The 19,946-nt window shown below is 42.8% G+C and overlaps 1 protein-coding gene across 1 annotated transcript; it reads right to left on the bottom strand.

The window, feature by feature from the left end:
• Nucleotides 1-17,433: 17,433 nt before the first annotated feature.
• MAP1LC3C (microtubule associated protein 1 light chain 3 gamma) lies at nt 17,434-19,657 on the bottom strand. The gene is made up of 4 exons (XM_034766963.1): nt 19,506-19,657; nt 19,363-19,418; nt 19,099-19,205; nt 17,434-17,892 (listed from the first exon to the last, which is right to left on the bottom strand). The coding sequence occupies exons 1-4, from the start codon at nt 19,561-19,563 to the stop codon at nt 17,682-17,684; spliced, it is 432 nt and encodes a 143-aa protein (XP_034622854.1). The 5' UTR covers nt 19,564-19,657; the 3' UTR covers nt 17,434-17,681.
• Between the last annotated feature and the right edge of the window lie 289 nt (nt 19,658-19,946).

Here is a 19,946-nt window from a genome sequence, read left to right as displayed (position 1 = left end):
GTAAAGTAGATAAGGTTTTAAAAATGTTTAAGAAGCTTCATTTAAAATTAAATTAAAATGCAGAGCCCCCCGGACCTGTGGCCAGGACCCGGGCAGTGTGAGTGCCACTGAAAATCAGCTCGTGTGCCACCTTCGACACATGTGCCATAGGTTGCCTACCCCTGCTATATCTCATTGAAACTACAGGGGGTAAAGTGAGTGAGTATCTTGTCAGCATGTGCAATTCAGGACTATGGATAAATACAATAGAATTGTGTGCTTATTTTCTTGATTTTCCCCCGTTATATTTCTTCCCCTCTCACTTTTCCCCACTCCACCTCCCATTCTCTTCTTTCTGTCTCTATGCCATTTGCTGTACAGGTGCTGTGGCCTAGTGGAGTAAACACAGCCCTAGGAGCCAGGAATTCCAGAATTGTAAGCATAGCTCTGCCACTGGCTCACCATGTCAAAACTGTGTCCCAAAGCCTATGATGACTAACGGCTTAATCTTGATATAGCATCTGAACAGCCAGAGCTTTATAAAACAGCCAAGTGGCCCCTCTTTCTTTTGCGTGTGGCAACTCTTTGATGTTGGTTGGGAAATGCTGGCATTTTTATGTCAACCACCACTCTTGCTTACTACACAGGAGTGTTGAGACTTAATTAGCCAGTGATTATAAAGAGCTTTTGGCATCATAGAAGTGCAAAGTATTATATGCCCTATATTATAATGCTCTAATGTTTAGTCAGCAGAGAGGGAAGGGGAAAACTAAAAACACCCCTTCTAGATCTGTGCTACTGCTGTTGGTCTTGAGGATTAGCCTTTTCTCTTGACTCAGGATGAGACTAAAAGCACTGCTAGGTCTACCTAAGAGCAGGAAGTAATGAATTGCCCCCATCATCCTCTGTAGGCCACCTACTACACTGAATTCAGTAAATAGATAACATCAGGTACACTTAAGCAATGCATTAGAGAATGGCTAGCTGATCATAGAGCAATCCAGTAGGCCATAACAGAACCAATATTGGTAACCCGAAGCATTCAGAAATCACAAGATTTGCTTAGAAAACATGGGGCTATGAACAATGTCGACTCTCATGTAATCACTTGGTTCCAGGAGCTAGGGCTTTAAGAAAAATACTAACTATTGTGATGCCCACAATAAAATCATGAGAGTTGGCAGCACTGCAAAACACACCACCAAGGTAAATCATAACAAAAATGGAAATGTTTAATGAATAATCATGCGTGTTCCCTTTGTGGTCTCTCTGCCTCTGAGTCGCTGGATGTTGCCACTGGCCCTTCCAGCCTATTCTAGCTACTGGCCTGTTCAGTTGATGGAGATGCACGAATGCAAGGAAATAAACTAAACCAATTTGTGGTGGCTCTGTTCCATAATCAGTAATATAAGAGGGAAAATTACTGCTTTGAGGAGAAATGGAAAAGGGAAAAAATAATAGAAAAGTAGATATTTTTCTCAAGCTACTTATAGGCCGTTACAAACAACAGAATATTATTAGTCAATTGAAAATGATGGAATAGTACTAGACGGGCTTTTTTTTTTTTTTTTTTTAACAGAAGCAGCTGAAAACAGATTAGATATCTGTGTTACTCGTGAACCTGTTACCCTTGTCTGTTGTCACGTAGAATATTAACAGCTTGGTGCATCTCAGCAGAAGTTATTTTTCTCATTGTTTTTGTTTCTTTTAAACTCTTTAAGAATCCAGATAACTGGGTTCTAGGACACCAAATGGTTCACGCTGTGGGAAAAATGAGTAGTAAGCCTCAGGTTCAATAAGTGTGAACTCTTAACTATTTTCATCCCTCTCTAAAGTAGTTTCTGCACTCTGGGGGATACAGTAACTGAGCATGACAAAAAGAACTGAGTTTCAGATGCCAGTCAAGAGGGAAGGATCTCTCTCCAGGACACTGGGTTTAGCAGGCCAATGCTCAAACCACTGAGCTATCCCTCCCCCCAATGCTCAGTGGTTTGAGCATTGGCCTGCTAAACCCAGGGTTGTGAGTTCAATCCTTGAGGGGGCCACTTGGGAATCTGGGGCTCTCCAGGACAAACTCTTGTGTGACAGGGTTATTTAGTCTCAGGCTTTGTCTACACTAGGAGCACTTTACCAGTACAGGTATACCTGCATACTATATTGGCAAAGCGGTCTTGGTGTTGATGCCAATAAAGAATTGCTTTTACCAGTATAGTAAAACCACACACCATGAGCGAAACAAGAAATATCAGTAAAAGTGCAGCTTTGCCAGTATGGCTGTGTCTATCCTAGGGGCTTCTGCTGGCACAACCACGTCTGTCAGGGATCGCACTTCTTCACATCCAAAACTGATGTAGCTATGCCGGCAGAAGTCTGGAGTGTAATCATAGCCTCATTTAGGCCTTGTCTACAGAATGAAGAAGGGTGGATTTTTAAAAACACATTAGCTAATGCATTTTGATTGCATACGGTGTAAAAATGGCTTTAGTGCTTAACGTAGACGGGGTTTAACACCTTTAAAAATTGAATCAGCTGGTTGTAGTCTACACATAGCTCCTCCCAGGGCTGACCACAACCAGACAATATCTTTTTTAAAGGTGTTGGCCCCTAGGTATACAGGACTTAAGGTTGTGTTAGCTAATACTGTGAACATATTTTTAAACATTTTTTTAAAACAGTCACAGGATGGCTGGCCCTTTTAAGGAAAGTCAGATGACCAAGATGGGTTTGTCATGGGTAGTCTGGGCCCTGACTCCTTTTAAAGGGGCCAGCCACCCTATGATATACACCTTTTTTTCTAACCTAGACCAGGCCCGAGGATGGTACAAACATACTAGATTCAGTAGGGTCATCCCTGCATGTGAGCTCCTGAACTACTAAGCCCCAAAGGCTTACAACACTTAAAAATGACTCTTCAATCTCCCAGTAAGAAAGAAAAAAATGCTGAGTGGTCAATAATAAGAATGTCAACAGGAGCTTTGTGTACCTTATCAAAAAATTCACAACGGGTGGAGGTCAGTTATTGCATGGAATTCTTTAGCCTTTGGATTTAACTCTGCTTTCTATTTTTTTTAACTTATGTGAACATTGCCTCTGTTAGCAAATAGCTACTATATGGACAGAGAGATTAGAGCAGAAACTCCTTAATTTGTATACTAACCTCTGCAAAAACTGATTTATTTAACCAGAGATTAAATCCAGATGTGAAGCAAACAACATGAGGAAGAATAAGGCAGCATTTGACATTGGTTACTCTTTGTAAAATTCCATGACGCCAATGGAATGTTGTTGAGGGGAGTGATCACAGCCCTTTAGGAACTGCCTTGTACCATTGTAGCAATCAGAGTTATAAAATGATGCAATCAAAAGTTCTGAGGTGATGTAATTGAGGATCTTAGAAGAAAACTAAGGGACATTCCTTTTTAAAATCCAACATTGCTGAAAACCCCAAACATTTCTTTGCAAACTTCAGACCAGCACTGAGTTCTTTCATTGCTTCATAAATACAACAAACAGTATTTATTATTTACTGAGCAAAGTACACATGCACAGGAATACACAGACCCATCCCAAAGATCAGATCCTAAAGGTCTGATGCTGGACACACTGATTATTAAATGTCATGCTTATTACTAAATGTAATACCATGGAAGTCAGTGGAGATGTCTGCTCTGCAATTGGGTGTGTGATGGCAGTATGTATAGACATATCCACCCTACCTTTAACCTAGCTATCTTGGGTACAATAAGTGGCAGCGGGCAGTACAAGCCCACCCAGGACCCTATTTAGGCCCATCCTAACCTGTGCTGTGTGGCTGAGAGTACCTGAGCTAACTAGATTAAAGCTAGTGTAGATATGTTTACACATACTGCAGTCAAACACCACAATTCCTATGCAGACTTACCCAGTGGATTTGGTAGCAAGGTTTTGCAAGATTAGGCCCTTAATTAGGGCTGCATGGAGATTTTTGGGGGCCTGGGGCATAATGTAAAACTGAGGCTCCAGAAGGTGGGAGCTGGAGAGCGAACTTGTCCTATATTCACCCCTTAGTGGTGACACCTATTCTGCAGTGCTGAGCCTGGCTTCCTGCTCCAGGCAATGCAACCCAGTCATGCATGAGGTTCCAGCACCGTTCAGGTTTGGGTTGAACACCCCTCAAGCCTGAATGGCCCTGTGACCCCATATGCCAGGTTTCAATGCCACTCACTGTAATTCCATGGGTTTGGGGCTCTCTTGAACAGGGGCCCAGGAACAGACTTCCCTTTTGTTCCCACCCCACTCCCAGTGATCCTACCCTTAATCAGAAGTAGACAAGACAATGCAGTTCACACATATGGCATCAAATGAAGGTCCAGTGTCAAGGGGGTTCAATCTTTTTAAAAATTCCTTTGCCTTTGAGAACTTCCAGAGTGGTTTATTAACAGTAATTGATACAGCCTCAAAGCCGCTCTGCAGGCTAGGTAAATATTACTCTACCCATCTCTTCGTTTTGCAGATAACCTGAGGCATAGAGAGGCGAATGGCCTCTCGGTATAATTCTATTGAGGCACAGAAGTACTACAGTAATGGGCACACAGTACAAGAACCTAGACCAGCAGTTGTCCAAGCATTGGCTATTTGTTGGCCTGCACAGCGTTGACTGATCACATAATGTTTTCTCTTGCCCTTATTTTCAGCTACGAAAGTGCACTAAGAATACATCAATGCCTTTCCTAATAGTGCAGTTTAAGCAATTGCCCTTGTTACATAGAGGATGAAAGATGGGAGTTGGTTCCTGCAATTGTGAATGGGTGGGAGGAGGCCCAGGAGGTATGTTATCCACTAAGGTGTGGTATGCAAATGAAAACACCAGACCTAGATAGAGCAGAATTGAGTTTAGAAGCGTTCATTCTGATTTCTAGTGGGGTGAAGAGCAGAATCAGGCACCGAGTCTCGCGGTAATTTATAGTGAGAGTAAACATGTCGACACACAATTCTATGGGCTGTATGCTCAAGCTTTGTTATCCTGTAGCTGGGTCACATGCACTGGTGTGCCAGCATGAAGAAGTTAATGGCAAGCACAGTAATGTGTGTTTGAGGACATGGGCCTCATTGTCCTTTGAGAGAGAAATGTCAGACTTGCTTGAGTGTTTGTAACTGTGCTGTCCTCTAGTGATGATAATGCTAATTAAGATGGTCCTTTGGCTTAAGTAGTAGAGGGCTTTGTTTTGTCCCTGCTATCAAAATGTGGAGAGCATGCAAGGGAAGTGGTTGACAGCCATGAAGTCAGTATGGTTTCAGCATCACTATCTCACACACCTTTCTAAGTGTACTCTGCCTCTAATTATTACTTGAGATGTCTGATTGCATTTTCCTCCTACTCAAATTCAAGAGACGAGCTTATGAAGGAAACCTTTAACACCCATTTGCTCTGCAATCCCATAGCACTTCTTATACACTCAGGGTACATCTACACTACAGGGGGGAGTCGATTTAAGATACGCAAATTCAGCTACGTGAATAGCGTAGCTGAATTCGACGTATCGCAGCCGACTTACCCCGCTGTGAGGACGGCGGCAAAATCGACTTCTGCGGCTTTCTGTCGACGGCGCTTACTACCACCTCCGCTGGTGGAGTAAGAGCGCCGATTCGGGGATCGATTGTAGCGTCCCGACAGGACGCGATAAATCGATCCCCAAGAGGTCGATTTCTACCCGCCGATTCAGGCGGGTAGTGTAGACCTAGCCCTAGAGTTTCACACCATTGGCATTGGCTGAAACCTCTCATCCTTACCCTTTTGTGTGGTGTACTGTGCACTGGCTGGCTGCTTCCACCCCAGAGGTTGCTGCATTTCAGTTTTGGTAGAGTGTGTGTGCGCACACATGTGTGTGTGTTTCTGTATTCAATTTTCAAAGTACTTTCAAAATTCCTGTGGGAAGGAGCCTGGCCAGGGGAGAATGGAACACCCTGCAGGGGTCCCCTGGCAGAATTCTCAATGAATCATTTAATCACTTAAGTGGAATTTGCTCCTCCTTGGAATAGGCAAACCCCATGATCAACCAAGAAAGGCAGAAGGCCAGGACTCACTATGAGAAGATGCTGTCTTTCCATCCCAGCTCAGGGAATCCCTGAGGCTTTCCTCGGTTCTCCAACAGCATGGAGACACAGCCCCAAACCACTGCTCTTGCCAGGACTCCTTTGAAGGGGTTTTCCCCAGTGTAAAGAAGGCTTCAAAGGAATTATTGCAACCTGAGTCTACATTAATGCTTTGATGGCTTGTCTGCAGCACTTTGTGGGGAGATGGTATTGATAAAGAACATCTCTACTAGCAGGGCCCCATCCCTAGCTGCTGATTGATCTCCTGTTGCAGCATGGAGAAGAGACATGTGAAGTATTGCAAGGTTAATATTGGCCAGAACTTGGGACTAGATGACAGGGGATGGATCACTCGACAATTACCCTCTTCAATTCATTCCCTCTGAAGTACCTGGCATTGGCCACTATCAGAAGACAGGATATTGGATTAAATGGACCATTGGTCTGAGCCAGTATGGCCATTCTTATGTTTTTACTCTCTCTGCTCCCACCTCCCACTCTCTTGCACTCTATCCCTATAGTATGACTAATGCTTTATGTAGCATGGCTGTTAACAAATTGCTTCATCTTACTAATGGAAAGAAGGTCATAATACACAGCCAGAGCAGAGGGTGTATGTGTGTAATTTATATATAACAAAAACATACTTCAGCTCGGTGCAAAGTTACCAGAATGCCTCCGTCTGCACTCTGAAAATTATGAGAAATGCCTTGAATAGAATCCACTGTGTTTTTTCTTTCAATCATGCCTAGCCTGTTCCCATAACATATTTCAAATCTTTATAGTGATCACAAGCTCTGGTAATTCTCCAGTCAGCAAATGTTCTTTTCTTTTCTTTTTTTATTAAGTCATTTTTTCCTTCACATCAAACGTATCAAGTTATTTATGTTTCTTGTCTGAAAAACCAGTAAAGCAGCAGAAACAAAAAGGGAACCAAATCGAGGTTGAATGTGTATCCCACGGGAAAAAAAATAGCAAGTTGAACTTGCAATCAAGCTACTTGGCAAAAGTATGCTTTACAGATAAATTTTCCATAAAGTCAAGCGCAAATCCATGACATTTGCCACACTGTTTTGCCTTTTCCTTTGTTCTCCTGCTGGGGTTATGTGCGTCTTCCCATGTACAATAACACTGTTATCCTGGCTCTGCAATTGTCTCCCTCGATGGCTGCAAGCAAGTCCTTTAGGTTCAGATCCTCAAAGGTATTCAGGAGCCTAACTGCCATTGGGCAATCATTAGGAGTTAGGTGCTTAAATACCTTTGAGACTCTGTGTCTTAGTACCTGATCCAACTCTTATCAGAATCTCTTCATTTACTTCAAGGGGCTTTGGATCAAGCCCTTTCACGTGTCTCAGGGTGAGATGGTGATTCTCAGAGAGGAAGGATGGTTAGGGCGGAAGCCTGGGTGGAGAACCAGTGCCAAATCCCTGCTTTGCTGTAGGCTCTGTATGACCTTGGGCAGTGATTTAGAGTTTGCCTCCAGATGGACACTCAGGAAAGTTAGCTAATCCAAATTAACTAAAGGTGTGAATTTAAAGCAGATTAAACTGCATTAAACCCCCATGTAGAGACACTCATTCACAATTAAAGTGGCCTTAATTTGGTTTACTTTAATTCATTTCCAAAATTTAATTCATTTCCAAAATTCAATGCAGTTTAACTAATCAACTTTAAATTCACTCCTTCAGTTAACTCAGATTAAGTCTCTGGAGTGTCCCTATGTAGATAAGCCCCCAGTCTCTCTCTGCCTTAGTTCTCTAGCTGTGAAAGGGGGATCAGAGTTCCTTACCTCACAGGGATGTTGTGAGGATAAATACATTAAAGAGTGTGAGTTGCTTAGATACTATGGTGATAGGGGTCATATAAATTAAGTATCTTAGATTTGAACGGCAAATAGAGATAGGCCTGAACCAGAATATCAGATCTGACTGCCCTAGAACTTTGGAGGACTCTGAATGCAGATTCAAACTCCGGCCCAGATCCTCAAAAGGTATTTAGGCACCTCACCCAATCAATAGGAATTAGGTGCCTAAATACTTTTGAGCACGTGGGTCTTTGTGGTTCAGGCTCAAGCTGAATTGTAATAACAGGTACTGTTCTCATAGGAATAACTGAAATCACACAAGCTATTGTTACACTACAGGCAGACCTATGTTTTAGGTGTAGACCAGGCTATGACATAGCAGCTAAAGACTATTAATGAATGTTGTGCCATCCGTGTATACACACACACTAGACATGGTCCCATCCCAGAGAAATATGGGGAGCAAGCGTTAGTGCGGGTGTATGAGGGTGGAAATAAAGGTTAATATAGACCCACCTGCCCCTCCGGAACATGAAATATTTCTCCCTAGGCTCCTCTTGACATTTTGGACAGGTTTATAACAAAGCAAATATCGTTTTGAATAGTGAGATTATCTTGGTAACCCCTGTGATAATTAGGTTACTTCTGAGAGTCTAGACAGGGCAGCTGGGGCAGGCTAGTGACCCTGATACCTATGGTATAACAGCTGCTTTTCCTATTAATGGCTGTTTTATTTTGTTGGTGACTAATGCATCAAGCCACTGGAAAATGGGTTTCTCTCCCTCAGCCAGTCAGCATTCAAATATGCAGCCCCTATCGCTATCTGGCTATTAATTTTGTCGAGAGAGGCAGCTTTTTTTTTGGATCAGGCACAGAACATGTTAGTGTCCATCCCTGACATGAGGGCTTTAAATTCTCAGCATGAGGGCCAAGGCTTCTTGTGAAGGCGTGCCAGCGCTAGGAATAGAATGTTCTTCACTCAACGGGTCTGCCTGTCAGCACCCTCGCATGTGTTTTTCCCATTTGCAGAGCTCCCTTTTTGTTCAGGCAAAGGCTATCTGCACCCGCCATCTGTTTCTCTTGTAACTCCTCTTTGTGAGCTGATGGCTGCATTAGTGATGTCACGCTGAGGCTCACGCTTTCCACTCCTTCACACATGAAGAATCAGTGGCTGCAGCTGCTGGGTGGGAATGGTGATGTGCCAGTTTACATACATCCACATTGCTGCTGCTTGCCCACTGGCAGGCAGAGTTAAAGAATTCCCTGAAGAGCTGTGGGGCAGCCGGGTAAGGCTCTGGCTCTGCTTTCGTGAATTGGAAACAAGCAGAGGTTTATTTCCCATCAAATAAGCATTGGCAGATGGACCTCATTCGTTATGCCTGGTCTCAATGTCAAAGAAGCCAACAGCCATCACACCATTCCCACCATATGACGGGCTTGGGTTAGAAGTCCAACCGTGATCCAGGCTGTGCAGTTCCATTCGAAATAGAAGTAGGATCATGCTCTTGATCTTCAGAGTATTAGTGAAGATAAACACCACCAGCCAAGCCCATCCTGCAACAAATCACAAGCAACCTCATAAAGACCCCACTGGACATTATGTAAGTGTTGAATGTTCCAACAGCCCTTCCCTCTGCCCTTCCCCACTGATCTGGAAATTCCATGTGCTTGTGAAAGGAAATGCTCCCTCCTTGGGGGCAGAACTAGGGGAGAAAAGAGGAGAGAGACTGTGCTGATTTTCTGCACCCTGGATTGGCCAATTCCCAACGGCTTCAGAGGCCACACTGCACTGCTGCTAACCAGTTGTGTAACATATATAAGTTACCTTTCATGAGACAGAAGGAGCCATTGCCACTTGCATAAGGGTACCAGCTGGCAAACAAAAGAGGCTAAAAGGGAGCAAAGCGGTAAAGTTGTGACTATAAAGAGGGGATGCTTGAGCAGCTAGTGCTAATTGAAACGATCAGTTCTCCTTCTAAATTAAGATGAGATTATTGTTAATATAGAACCCAACAGGTTGCTTGGCACTTTATAGATGCAGAGGAGGATATGGCACTTGCTCTAAGGAACTTGTGCTCTTATTAAGCAACCTACAAAGGCTTGGGAAGAAGAGCAGGTTCTAACAACCTTTAAGAAAAGCCATATAGAATTTAATAGAAACTGATCACAGGTCAATAGGTGTTTGAATCAGCCTGTAGGATTTAATTGTATCCCTGGTATCGAATTCTATAGAATGGTTCAAAAACTAAGGAAAGAGAATGGGATCCTTTAAAATTCCTTTAAAAACCTGTTGCACTTCTGTTAAACTCTATTGGTTTCATCCCTATTAATTCCTATGCTTCTTTATCAGGAGATAAAGCAATGTGCTTCAACAGTGAGGATTAGCTCTTGTTTTGTTCATTCTCTGGTTTTTATGTGGCGTTCCAAAGAGATTACAATCAATCATAGAAACCTAAAAAAAAAATGAAAATACTTATTTGAGTAGGAGGTAGGAAACAGGAGAACAACCTGCTACCTACTGTGTTAACATTTCTGCTTTCTCTCGTCTTATTGTCAATGGATTTGAAGCCATAATTGTCTGGAATCAGTTAAAAAAATTTTTCAAAACCTGGTTACCTGCAAAGCTTTAAAGAGAGTTTTAATATTTCCATTCATTCATTCAATTTATTTCACCCACACAACTTTTACAAGCAATTTTAAAATCCAAATAGTTTGGCAAGCTCCCTCTGGTGCTTCCATGCCAAACCCTAAGTTCAGGTTATCAGCTGTGCCTTGCAGTCCTAAAGGACAATTCACATGAAGCATCATTACCAGTACTGTTTTGAGGTGGTTGCATGATGTCAGCTGTTGCAAGGCAGACAAAAAAAGCTGAATTCTGCTGGTAGCAGGTAAACAAAGAAGGAACAGCTTTCCAACCACTTTTACATTTCAAATACATTTCTGACATTGTATTACATTCTCTTCTTTTCAAGTAGCCATTATCAAAAATAGAAGAGAAACTCTTCAGAGCAAGGACCAAGGCCAAGATGCTCAGAAATGACATGATTTTGGCTGCTCAACTTTGGACATCTTAAAGAAGATGCCTGATTTTCAGAATGTGCAGCCCACCTACCTTCTGACCATCAGCCCCCTTTAAGTAGTCTCCAGTTGGGCACCCAGAATGGAGACACCCCAAATCACTAGGGACTTTTGCAAATCTTGCCCCTTGTCTTTGTGTGTGTTTGCCATGGAGTTCTCATCTTGAGTGGAGCCTCTGGCCACTATTCTAGTATAGATATTACAATTATCAAAATAGTTAACTCCCTACAGGCTCCTTTCAGTCCCAACTGCTTTTCTTTCCCTGCGTTTATTAAGCTGGGGTGGAGAGGATCTCGATACTGCCTCTATGCTGCAAAATAGCAAAGACTCCTTACTTTGAAGGATAGTTGCTTACTTCTTCCCGAGCCTTTTAATGCTGATTTTAGGCTTAAGCAATTTCCTTGGGGTACATCTACACTGGAGCTGGAGGTGTAATTTCCAGCTTGTGTAGACATACACGTGGTGGCTTTGAATAAGCTAGTGTGTTAAAAATAGCAGTGTAACCGTGGCAGCTTGGACTAGCTGCTCCAAGGGCATTCCAAGGGGGCTGGTACTTGGGCAATGTGCCCATGCTGCCACAGCTTCAGTGCTATTTTTAGCATGCCAGTTAATTCAAAGCTAGCACATCTACATCTACCCAAGCCGGAAGTTACACCCGCAGCTGCAGTGTAGACGTACCCTAAGACAGCTTCCTGCCAGAGCTGCATTTTGGGATTATGCATAGGGCTGGTCATAAATTTTCTGTCAAGACTGTATTTTTTTACGGGAAATTGGGTTTTCAACTTAAACAAAATTTTTCACAAAAAGTGTCTGTTTTCTGCCAAACATTGGATTTTTTTCACTAAAAAATGGAATGCCCCCCAAACCCAGCTATATTGGACAAAAATCATACATTTGTCAGTATTCAGATTGCTCCTGAAAAATCAAAATGTTCAGTAGAAAATGGAGACAAAAGCAATTTGTTTGTTTGTTTTTGTTTCTGTTGAAATCATGCATGTGGGACCAGCTGTAATTGTGAAACCTGTAGCTGAGGGAGCCGTCCTGTCCCAATTTGGGGGACAGCTGTAACGTGCAACTGTGGCTGAATGTAACAGCCCTGTGCTAGTCTCACTGCACTCTCCCCATTCCTCTCTAAAAGACCTTGCTGCCAACCATCTTCCTCCACATGTCCTAAATGTCTGGCCTGGTTTCATTAACACCTTGCTGGGACACCTGTTCACCCCATAGGCATCTGCCCCCTCCATTCCCAAAGTGCAGTTGTGTGCGTTTCCCCTAGCAGCTCCACTAGTGGCTGTCTCACACCTGATGTGTGACCCAATGTGCCAGCAGCCTAGCTGCTGATTAGTACAGGAAAGGAAGTCCTGTCTGCTCCCAGCTATAGCTGAGAGGCACAAACTGCAGGAGGAACATAGCAGCAGCAGCAGCACCTGGACAGAAGTCAGTGATAAGTAGCCCTTTAATCCTGTGTTCAGACAATGGGCAGGGAGGTGGAAGATTAACAAGGGGAAGGTGAGAGGAGACCTGAGAAGTGGAGGGGAAAGGAAAAAAGAGACATGTAAAAAAGGCAGGAAGAGAAGGTCTGAGGATACCAGCATAAGGTAGGACTTGAAACTTAGGCTTGAGCACAGGTTAAAAAAAAAACAACCACAACCACATCTGGATGGGAGATAAGGGAAAATAACAGGTACACTGAACAGGGTTGTGTGGGGTAAAAAGAGAGGAGAAAAGAGCAACACGCTGAGTTTCTTTGGTTTTCCTGTCTAGTCACCCTGTCCTCCTCCCATCTACTGTGAGATGGATTTAGAGTGGGAGGAGGTAAGAGGAGAAATATCAAAGAAGAAACAGCCCTTTGTGTCTCTTCTGATCGGGGAAATGAGTGTGAGGGAAAGAGAGAGTGGTTGATGCAGCAGTGTGATTTGTCAATTTTCCTGGCGTCTCCTTGTCAACAAGAGCAAATGTGATCTTGTTCTCAGAGTTGCTGCTGTATGTTTAGGCTTGGCAGAATTTTATTTTATTTTAAATAATTTTGATGGATAATATTGATATTTATTTTTAAGCATTTTATCTATTTAATTTTTTATCAATTTAAATTTTCACAGTTATAGGAAATTATGGTGTCCCAGACACTAGGGAGTGTCAGACAATAATTATTTAATGACAGATGTTGCGATTCAAAAAGTTAAAGCTTTATAACTATTAAAACACAAATTGCCAACATCACATGTCAAAATATACAAAATAAATCACACTCTAATAAGTTATCAAGCAGCAGTTTTCTTTCTTTGTCCCTCTGTAAATTTCAGTTATTATTAATGGAAATATTTCCCCATCACTTTGTGTGTGTGGGGGGGTAGAACTGACACTTAGCGCTATAATCTAACCCTTCCAAGCTTATGCGTGTTGCAACAGAGAGACTCACTTTTTGAGATGTGACTTTTGTTCTGTCTTGAGTTGTTGTTTCCTTACTTTAGATTAAGTCCTTGTCCTTCTGCCTGAAAGTAGTATGACTGTGCTTGGGGTATGAATAACCAAACTATGGGAGAACTGCAGGTGTACCCCCACTTCCTCCTTCAACAGCCACCCCAGCCTTGGTTGACTTAAGGAAATGACATGATGCCTGTGGAAGTACCAAGCTCACTGTATGTGCAGTGATCTTATCAGGGAAGGGGTTCTTCCTAGTGTCTGTCATGACATGAGATGTCCCTGCCTGTCAGCACCATTAATAAGTGCAAGCAGGCAAAAGAGAAGGTGCCTCTATCAATTCAAAGAATTCTTCCACCTCCCAAATTGTGAGTATAAGTAAGAGAGATACCAGGCTGGGGTAGGGAAGCCACACCCCCTAGAAAAGCTGACAAACAACTCTCCCTCCCAGGTTGTCCTACTAAGCAGTCAACATACACTCAGCCTACAGCTTGCATATTTCTGAAGGCAATATTGTTGACTGCATAAAGGTCTTACTTTTCCTTAAAGGATGCACATGGAAGATTTTATTATCTTGTTTGCCTAGTGGCAGGGCCCCAGTCTTCCTACCATTTCAGTAGGAGTTACTCGTATACTGAAATGGCAAGGCAGGGCCTCACCTGTTGAAAGAAAAATAAATCAAGGTCTGATTCCCTGATGCCTTGTACTTAGTGTAGTCATTTATTCCTGTCAGTCAGTGTAGAATGCTACCATGGGAGCATTTGATACCTACTTTGCAGTGGTGCAAATGATGATACAAGGCAGCATATAGCCTCTTTGGGACATCAGCTAGATTCAGATACTACCCCTCAATCCTGCTCATTATTCCAGAAGAGTTAACAAAGTACGGAGCTTCCACACTCCTGTCTGTTATGAATGGCACTATTCATGAATATGAACGGTTTAAGTGTACAGTTGCCCTTTTGCAGTTCGGTGCTTTCCTGTGTAAGAACACCAGTGGTGAAGTTATTGACGTAACCCCTTTTCCTGGGGTCTTTAAAAGACTTCTGGGCAGTCACTTGCAGCCCTTCTTTAGCACTTTCCTCAGAGAATCTCAAAGTGCTTGCAAACTGACAGGTAAGTATGATCCCTATTTTATGGATAGGGAAGTTGAGGCACAGAGCTTGCACCAGATCATGTAGTTTTATGCTGTAAGAGGCTGTAGCAAGGTGCAGCTGAGCCCCTCTTGCTTCTGCCCCTGATTCCCTCACAACCCAGTCAGGGACACCTCAGGTTGATGCAGTCATCACTGCACTTTATTTATATCTATTTCCCACCACCACCTTACTATCTATATACAGGATTTTACAGCCAGGCTTCACAAACAGCAGACCAGAACTGCCGGCCTCTGGCCTCAGCCTTTCTCATCTCCCTCCTCCCTTCCTTTATAGCTCCGGGCTAATTAGGCTGTTGCTAGTTGCCAGGCTGGCACAGGTCTATTCAGCCAGCCCCAATCCATTCCCCTTAAGTGGGGCTGGCGTGGCAGGGGCCTGATTCAGCACTCCTTGCCCAGCACCCAGTCCCAGAGGAGCTGGACATTTTTGCCCCAATCCAGCAAAGTACATCACATGAATGGTTCCATGCTTAAGCGCTTTGGTGGGTTGGGGCCAAAATGCTCAGCATCTTGCAGGAGTGCACCCTTAATTTGTGGCAGAGTCAGTCTTAGCATCCATATTGTCTGTTCCTAAGCTCAAGCCCCGTGTGCGCACTCTGAGACCAACAAAGAACTCAAGTTCATAACCCCACTCAGAAACAAGGGCAGATTTACAGCTATACATGAGATATCCCAGTCTTTGCCCTCTTCATTAAATAGAAAAGTGTGGTGGAATTTACCTCCTATACAGTCTAGCAATGGTGCCCTTCATTGCAATATCGGTGCACCTAAGTGTGTAATATCTTAGCTAAACATTGACTCTTTGAGCAGCAGCTCTGTTGGAAGGAGCCCTGTGGTTATTTCGGTTGCACAGGTTGGTTCTGGAGCCAGCACAGCAGACTACTGTCTCAATTTGCCCTGTTTCTAGTTGGATTAAATGACACCAACTCCCAGCAGTTCAGGAGAATGCACAACTTATATTCAAGCCAAGGCCACATCATTGCCCGGCTAACTGCAACTGAGCTGTGTAACAAACCTCACTCTGGCTTTCTTACTGCAGCAGATCTTGAAACCTCTGCCGCTGAAGGCAGTTATGATTTTTTATTCCGATTTGCTTTAACCTATCCCAGGAGGGGCAGGTTTGTTACTACCCAGTGACATTGTATTAGTTCATGGGATTTTTAGGGTTCAGAGGAGTTGTTGGTGACTTCTGCCAGCTTGGAGCCATTTCCCTTTTTATGGACTAATCACACACAACACTGGGAGACAAAAAACAGGTAAGCCAAGCTCTTTTTAAACAAGCTAGAAGGCACAATAGTTTTGGATACTGTAAACTTTCCTTTTGTCCCTACCCAGCCAAGAGAGCCTTGCAGCTGCTCAGGAGTGCTCTGTGTTGTGCCTGCCAAACAGGTGCCTTCCTAGCTCCCTGAGGGCCTGTAACAAAGGGCTGCTTGAGCTCAATTAGAAACTGTTTCCACTGTGCCTTTATGAGCATAAGTGTGAACAGTCCATGTAAGACTCTGGGATCCAGCAATATACTGGGTGTAGGTAATACATACTCTGGTGGATATTGCTCTTTTCAGCAAGGCAGGTGGAGCAATGATTTCTTTGAAGCTTCCTATGTTTTGTGAGCTATAACATCACTTTTAGTAAGATAGCACTCAATTAGCAGGCCACTGCCGCAGTATTAATTATAAAGGACTTGAACCTGCATCCAGCACTGCCCCTGGAGTGCACAGGTACGTCAGTGCATAAGGACCCCCCTGCAAATGTTGTTTATTTAGAGGAAATCAAACACTTCCCCCTTTCCTGCTGCAGTCCTCTTGTTCCTACCCTCTCAAAGCAAGCCTGTGCCTGTTCCACAGCAAAGTGGTTGCAGTGCACTACACTAGGTGTCCAAAAAGCATTGAGGTTTCTACAGATTAAGGGGACATTACAATAGGTTTGGGGTAGCATAGGAACTGTTGCTCTTCTAAACTGAGAAGGGGATGTAGTTACCTTGGCACCAGTTACACCATATCCCCCCTCCCACGATGGGGGTGAAGGGGCTTCAGACTTTAAAAAAAGTTTACTAAATTCATACTCATATCCCTTTAGTCAAATGGATTTCAAAGCACCATCTTTGAAAATTGTGCCTTGTTACTAGTTTTTAAGAAAAGACATGGGCTTTCCTACCCTACCCAATTCCAAGACACCACTCTTGTATTCAGCAGACTGTTATTTGACTAATTCAGAGTGCACCCTTAAGAGTTCTACTCTCCTTACAGCGTGTGATGTGGCCTGGAGGAAAGGGAGAGGTGAGTGACACTGTTCTCCCCTTTAAAAGGCCTCACCTAGCTGTTGCAAGATACAAAGCAAACTGCCTATTCAGCCTAGACCAGAGTTCAAAAAGCAGAGTAGCTTAATCTCAAGCTAGAAATACTGTTACAACTGTAGAAAGTGCTGCATAGAGACTCCTGAAAGAGGCACTTCCTGCTTAATATCCTATTTTGGACATGTAATTAGTATTTTAGATAGATGCTAGTCTAGTCAACTGTTTATTAGGCTGAGCCTGTTTCATTAGATCATACAGTAGCTGGGCCATATAGTTCAACAGGAACATTTCCATAAATAGACAACTGAGCTGTATACTCAATATGCTCTATGTGGTGCTGTACAATCTAGGTTAGTGATGTGTACCATGAAATAAGTTACTCCACCATCTTTAAAGAACATGTGCACACAATCCATTATTTCAAGTCACTCTTTAAAACTTCTGCTGCTCCTATGCTCCACGTGTACTCCACAACACTTTTCTAGGAGACTTCTAGATACTTCCCCCAGATTAATACTGACATTCAACCTAGTCTTAAAAAGTATCTTTATTTGTATCTATTAGGCTCAGGCTTTAGAGTTCCCTTAAAAAGCAGTTACATAACTTAAACATTGACATTACAAAAAAAAACAAAAACAAAAAAAAACACACCTAAAGGTGCAGTTCAAAAAACCCACTAGTGTCTTTTCAAATATAAAATATATATCTCCAAGTTACTTATCTAGGAATAGAGCACCACCACTGCTGCATTAGTTGGTCCTGCCAACATCTGGGCCATTAGCCCTCAGTACAGTGTTTAAGATCCCATACTAGAAAGAGCATCTCTGATCTTCAAGTCACTGGCATGATCAGCTGCCTAATAGCAGCAGTCAGACATGCCCTTATGTTTTTAGAAGGCATTCCATAAGTTTCCCTTGGGCAGTGGGCAAGAGACATCCAAACATCTCCTGGGAAGCATATGTCATATATACAAAGCCATCTTCATCTTTGTAGTCCCTGTACACTTCAGCCAATGTCAGAGACATACTGGCCAGACTCTTGTTGTTCACCAGCAGGTAGAAAGCTTGTGTAGCAGTTAGAGCCATTCTGCTTCTAGATTTAGGAAAAAGGAGGGGGGGGGAAAAAGGATTATTTTCTAAATACAAGCCACTTTTGAGGAGTTTTTTTGCAGTGTGTATTAACCACATTGACAAATATTGCAGTTGTGATAAAACAAACATTTATCACCTTATACTCCAGAGATGAGCCAGAGTGCTTTGTAAGTCAATATGCCTACTGATGTTAAATCAATCATGTAGGTAGATTTAAATCCAGTCTTATTGTCAAATCCATATTTTTCAGTCTGTGGCTCTTTTATGCAAGTCTCTAAAGTCAAATATTTGAAGCAGAAAAAGCTCTGAAGTCAGGGCTTTGTTTACTCAATTGCAGTTACTAAATACTAAGCAGAGAGCAGAAGTCTCTTCAGCACTGTTCTACATATGATGCAAGATTGAGTATGGCTTTAAACCTTTATTTACAGACATATTCAAAGCTTCACTCAGTCTTTTAAGAGAGATTAGTCCTTCTCAGAGGGGCTCAACTCCCAAGAGTTAGGCCTGTGTGCCCATCCACCCACACATAGCCTTTGTACTTGATGGAAGCTATTGTATTATATAGAGATCATAGGCTTTTTAAGGCAGTGTTCTTTTAAAGACAGACATACTCTAGACTAGAATATATTTAAGAATTACAGGGGTAGAGGACTTCCCTATAGAGCTTTTCAGCCAATGACCTCAGAGCCATTTAGAGGCAGTTTGCTTCACACAGCCCACACTTGAGACACTTCTGTCGGTTTACTCAGGTTCATAGCAAATCAGTAGCAGTGCTGGGACTAAAAATCTCAGAGTCCTGGTTACCAGTCAACTCCCTTTTTATTTAAGTTCTCCTCACAGAGGCAAGCAGGACATGAATCAGACAGAAACCCTATTTATTTAGGCTCATGGACAAACTTTGTGCTTCTATGCAGTCACTGATTTCACAAGAAGCTCTGAACAGATTTGGAAAGAAAGCTTATCTTAAAAGAGAGAACATGGAGGTTTTACCTCGGTTAGTGTCATGCAGGCAAAAAGAAGGCCACTGACTAGAAGATCTCTGTGCTTCCCACCCACAGCACTCAGTAAAACTGAGCCCCCCCTTGATTGGGTACTAGAGAACATGATTCAAATTAACATCTAGATTCCAGAACTTGCAAGCCACAGCGTAAGAGCACACAGCCACATTTATAGAGTGCTAATTGCTATGCCAGGGTTTGCTACATACCTAATGATGGTTATAAACTGTGTCATGGTCAGCTCCTGAGGAACAAGAAATTTTGTTTTGTCCAGTAGAGGAAGATATTTTTCTTTCTGATACCGTTCAACAATTACCTGTTTTTAAGAGAGTAATAAGAGATCACTTTGAAAAGCAATTGAAAGTGTGTGTTTTTTTTCCTTTAAAAACCATCAAAGACTTCAATGGCTGAGCTTTAAACTTATTTAAGCAAGGCTAAAATACTGATAGAGCAAATGGAACAGATATATTTACCGGGATTTTTGTTGGGAACTTTGCCCGAATTCCTGCTACTTCTTCCAGTCTAGTTGCTGTGCAAAAGAAAAAACAAATATTATACACATGCATTCCTCAACCTCCAATATAGCTTAGCTGTGTACAATACCCAGCTGACTTACCAAAACTCTTTCTCAGTTTAAAAGGTCTAACAGATTGGCTGCTATGCAGAGTTTGCATCTTCTTTACTAGAATACTTCCTTATTAGAGCTTAACAATAACAAGCAGCTCCTAGTCCTCTACTACAGCTGAATTCAAACTGTGAGAAGTTGTTAAGCTGAGCCCCTTATAAAGGCCTGGTTGTGACATCATGTTACTCCCTTACCCCACCCCCATTTCTCCCACACAGCAGGGGCGGATTCAACCTGGCTGCAGCTAGTTTACCAGGGAATGGTGGGGTCTGCCTGTTGGACAGAGAGAGTGCAGAGGACTTCTGCCTGTGTTCTGTACCTGCATAGGACAGTGTACACGTTGTGAAAGGACATCCTGACACATTGTATCTCCCATATTATTTGTTTTACTCTTTGTGTGTCAGAAGGTCTTTGGATCCCACTGTTCTTCAA

The sequence above is a fragment of the Trachemys scripta genome, chromosome 3, assembly GCF_013100865.1.
Source record: "Trachemys scripta elegans isolate TJP31775 chromosome 3, CAS_Tse_1.0, whole genome shotgun sequence".
NCBI classification, from domain to species: Eukaryota; Metazoa; Chordata; order Testudines; family Emydidae; genus Trachemys; species Trachemys scripta.
The sequence above is the reverse complement of the archived record's forward strand: the minus strand, read 5'-3'. Positions and strand labels throughout refer to the sequence as shown.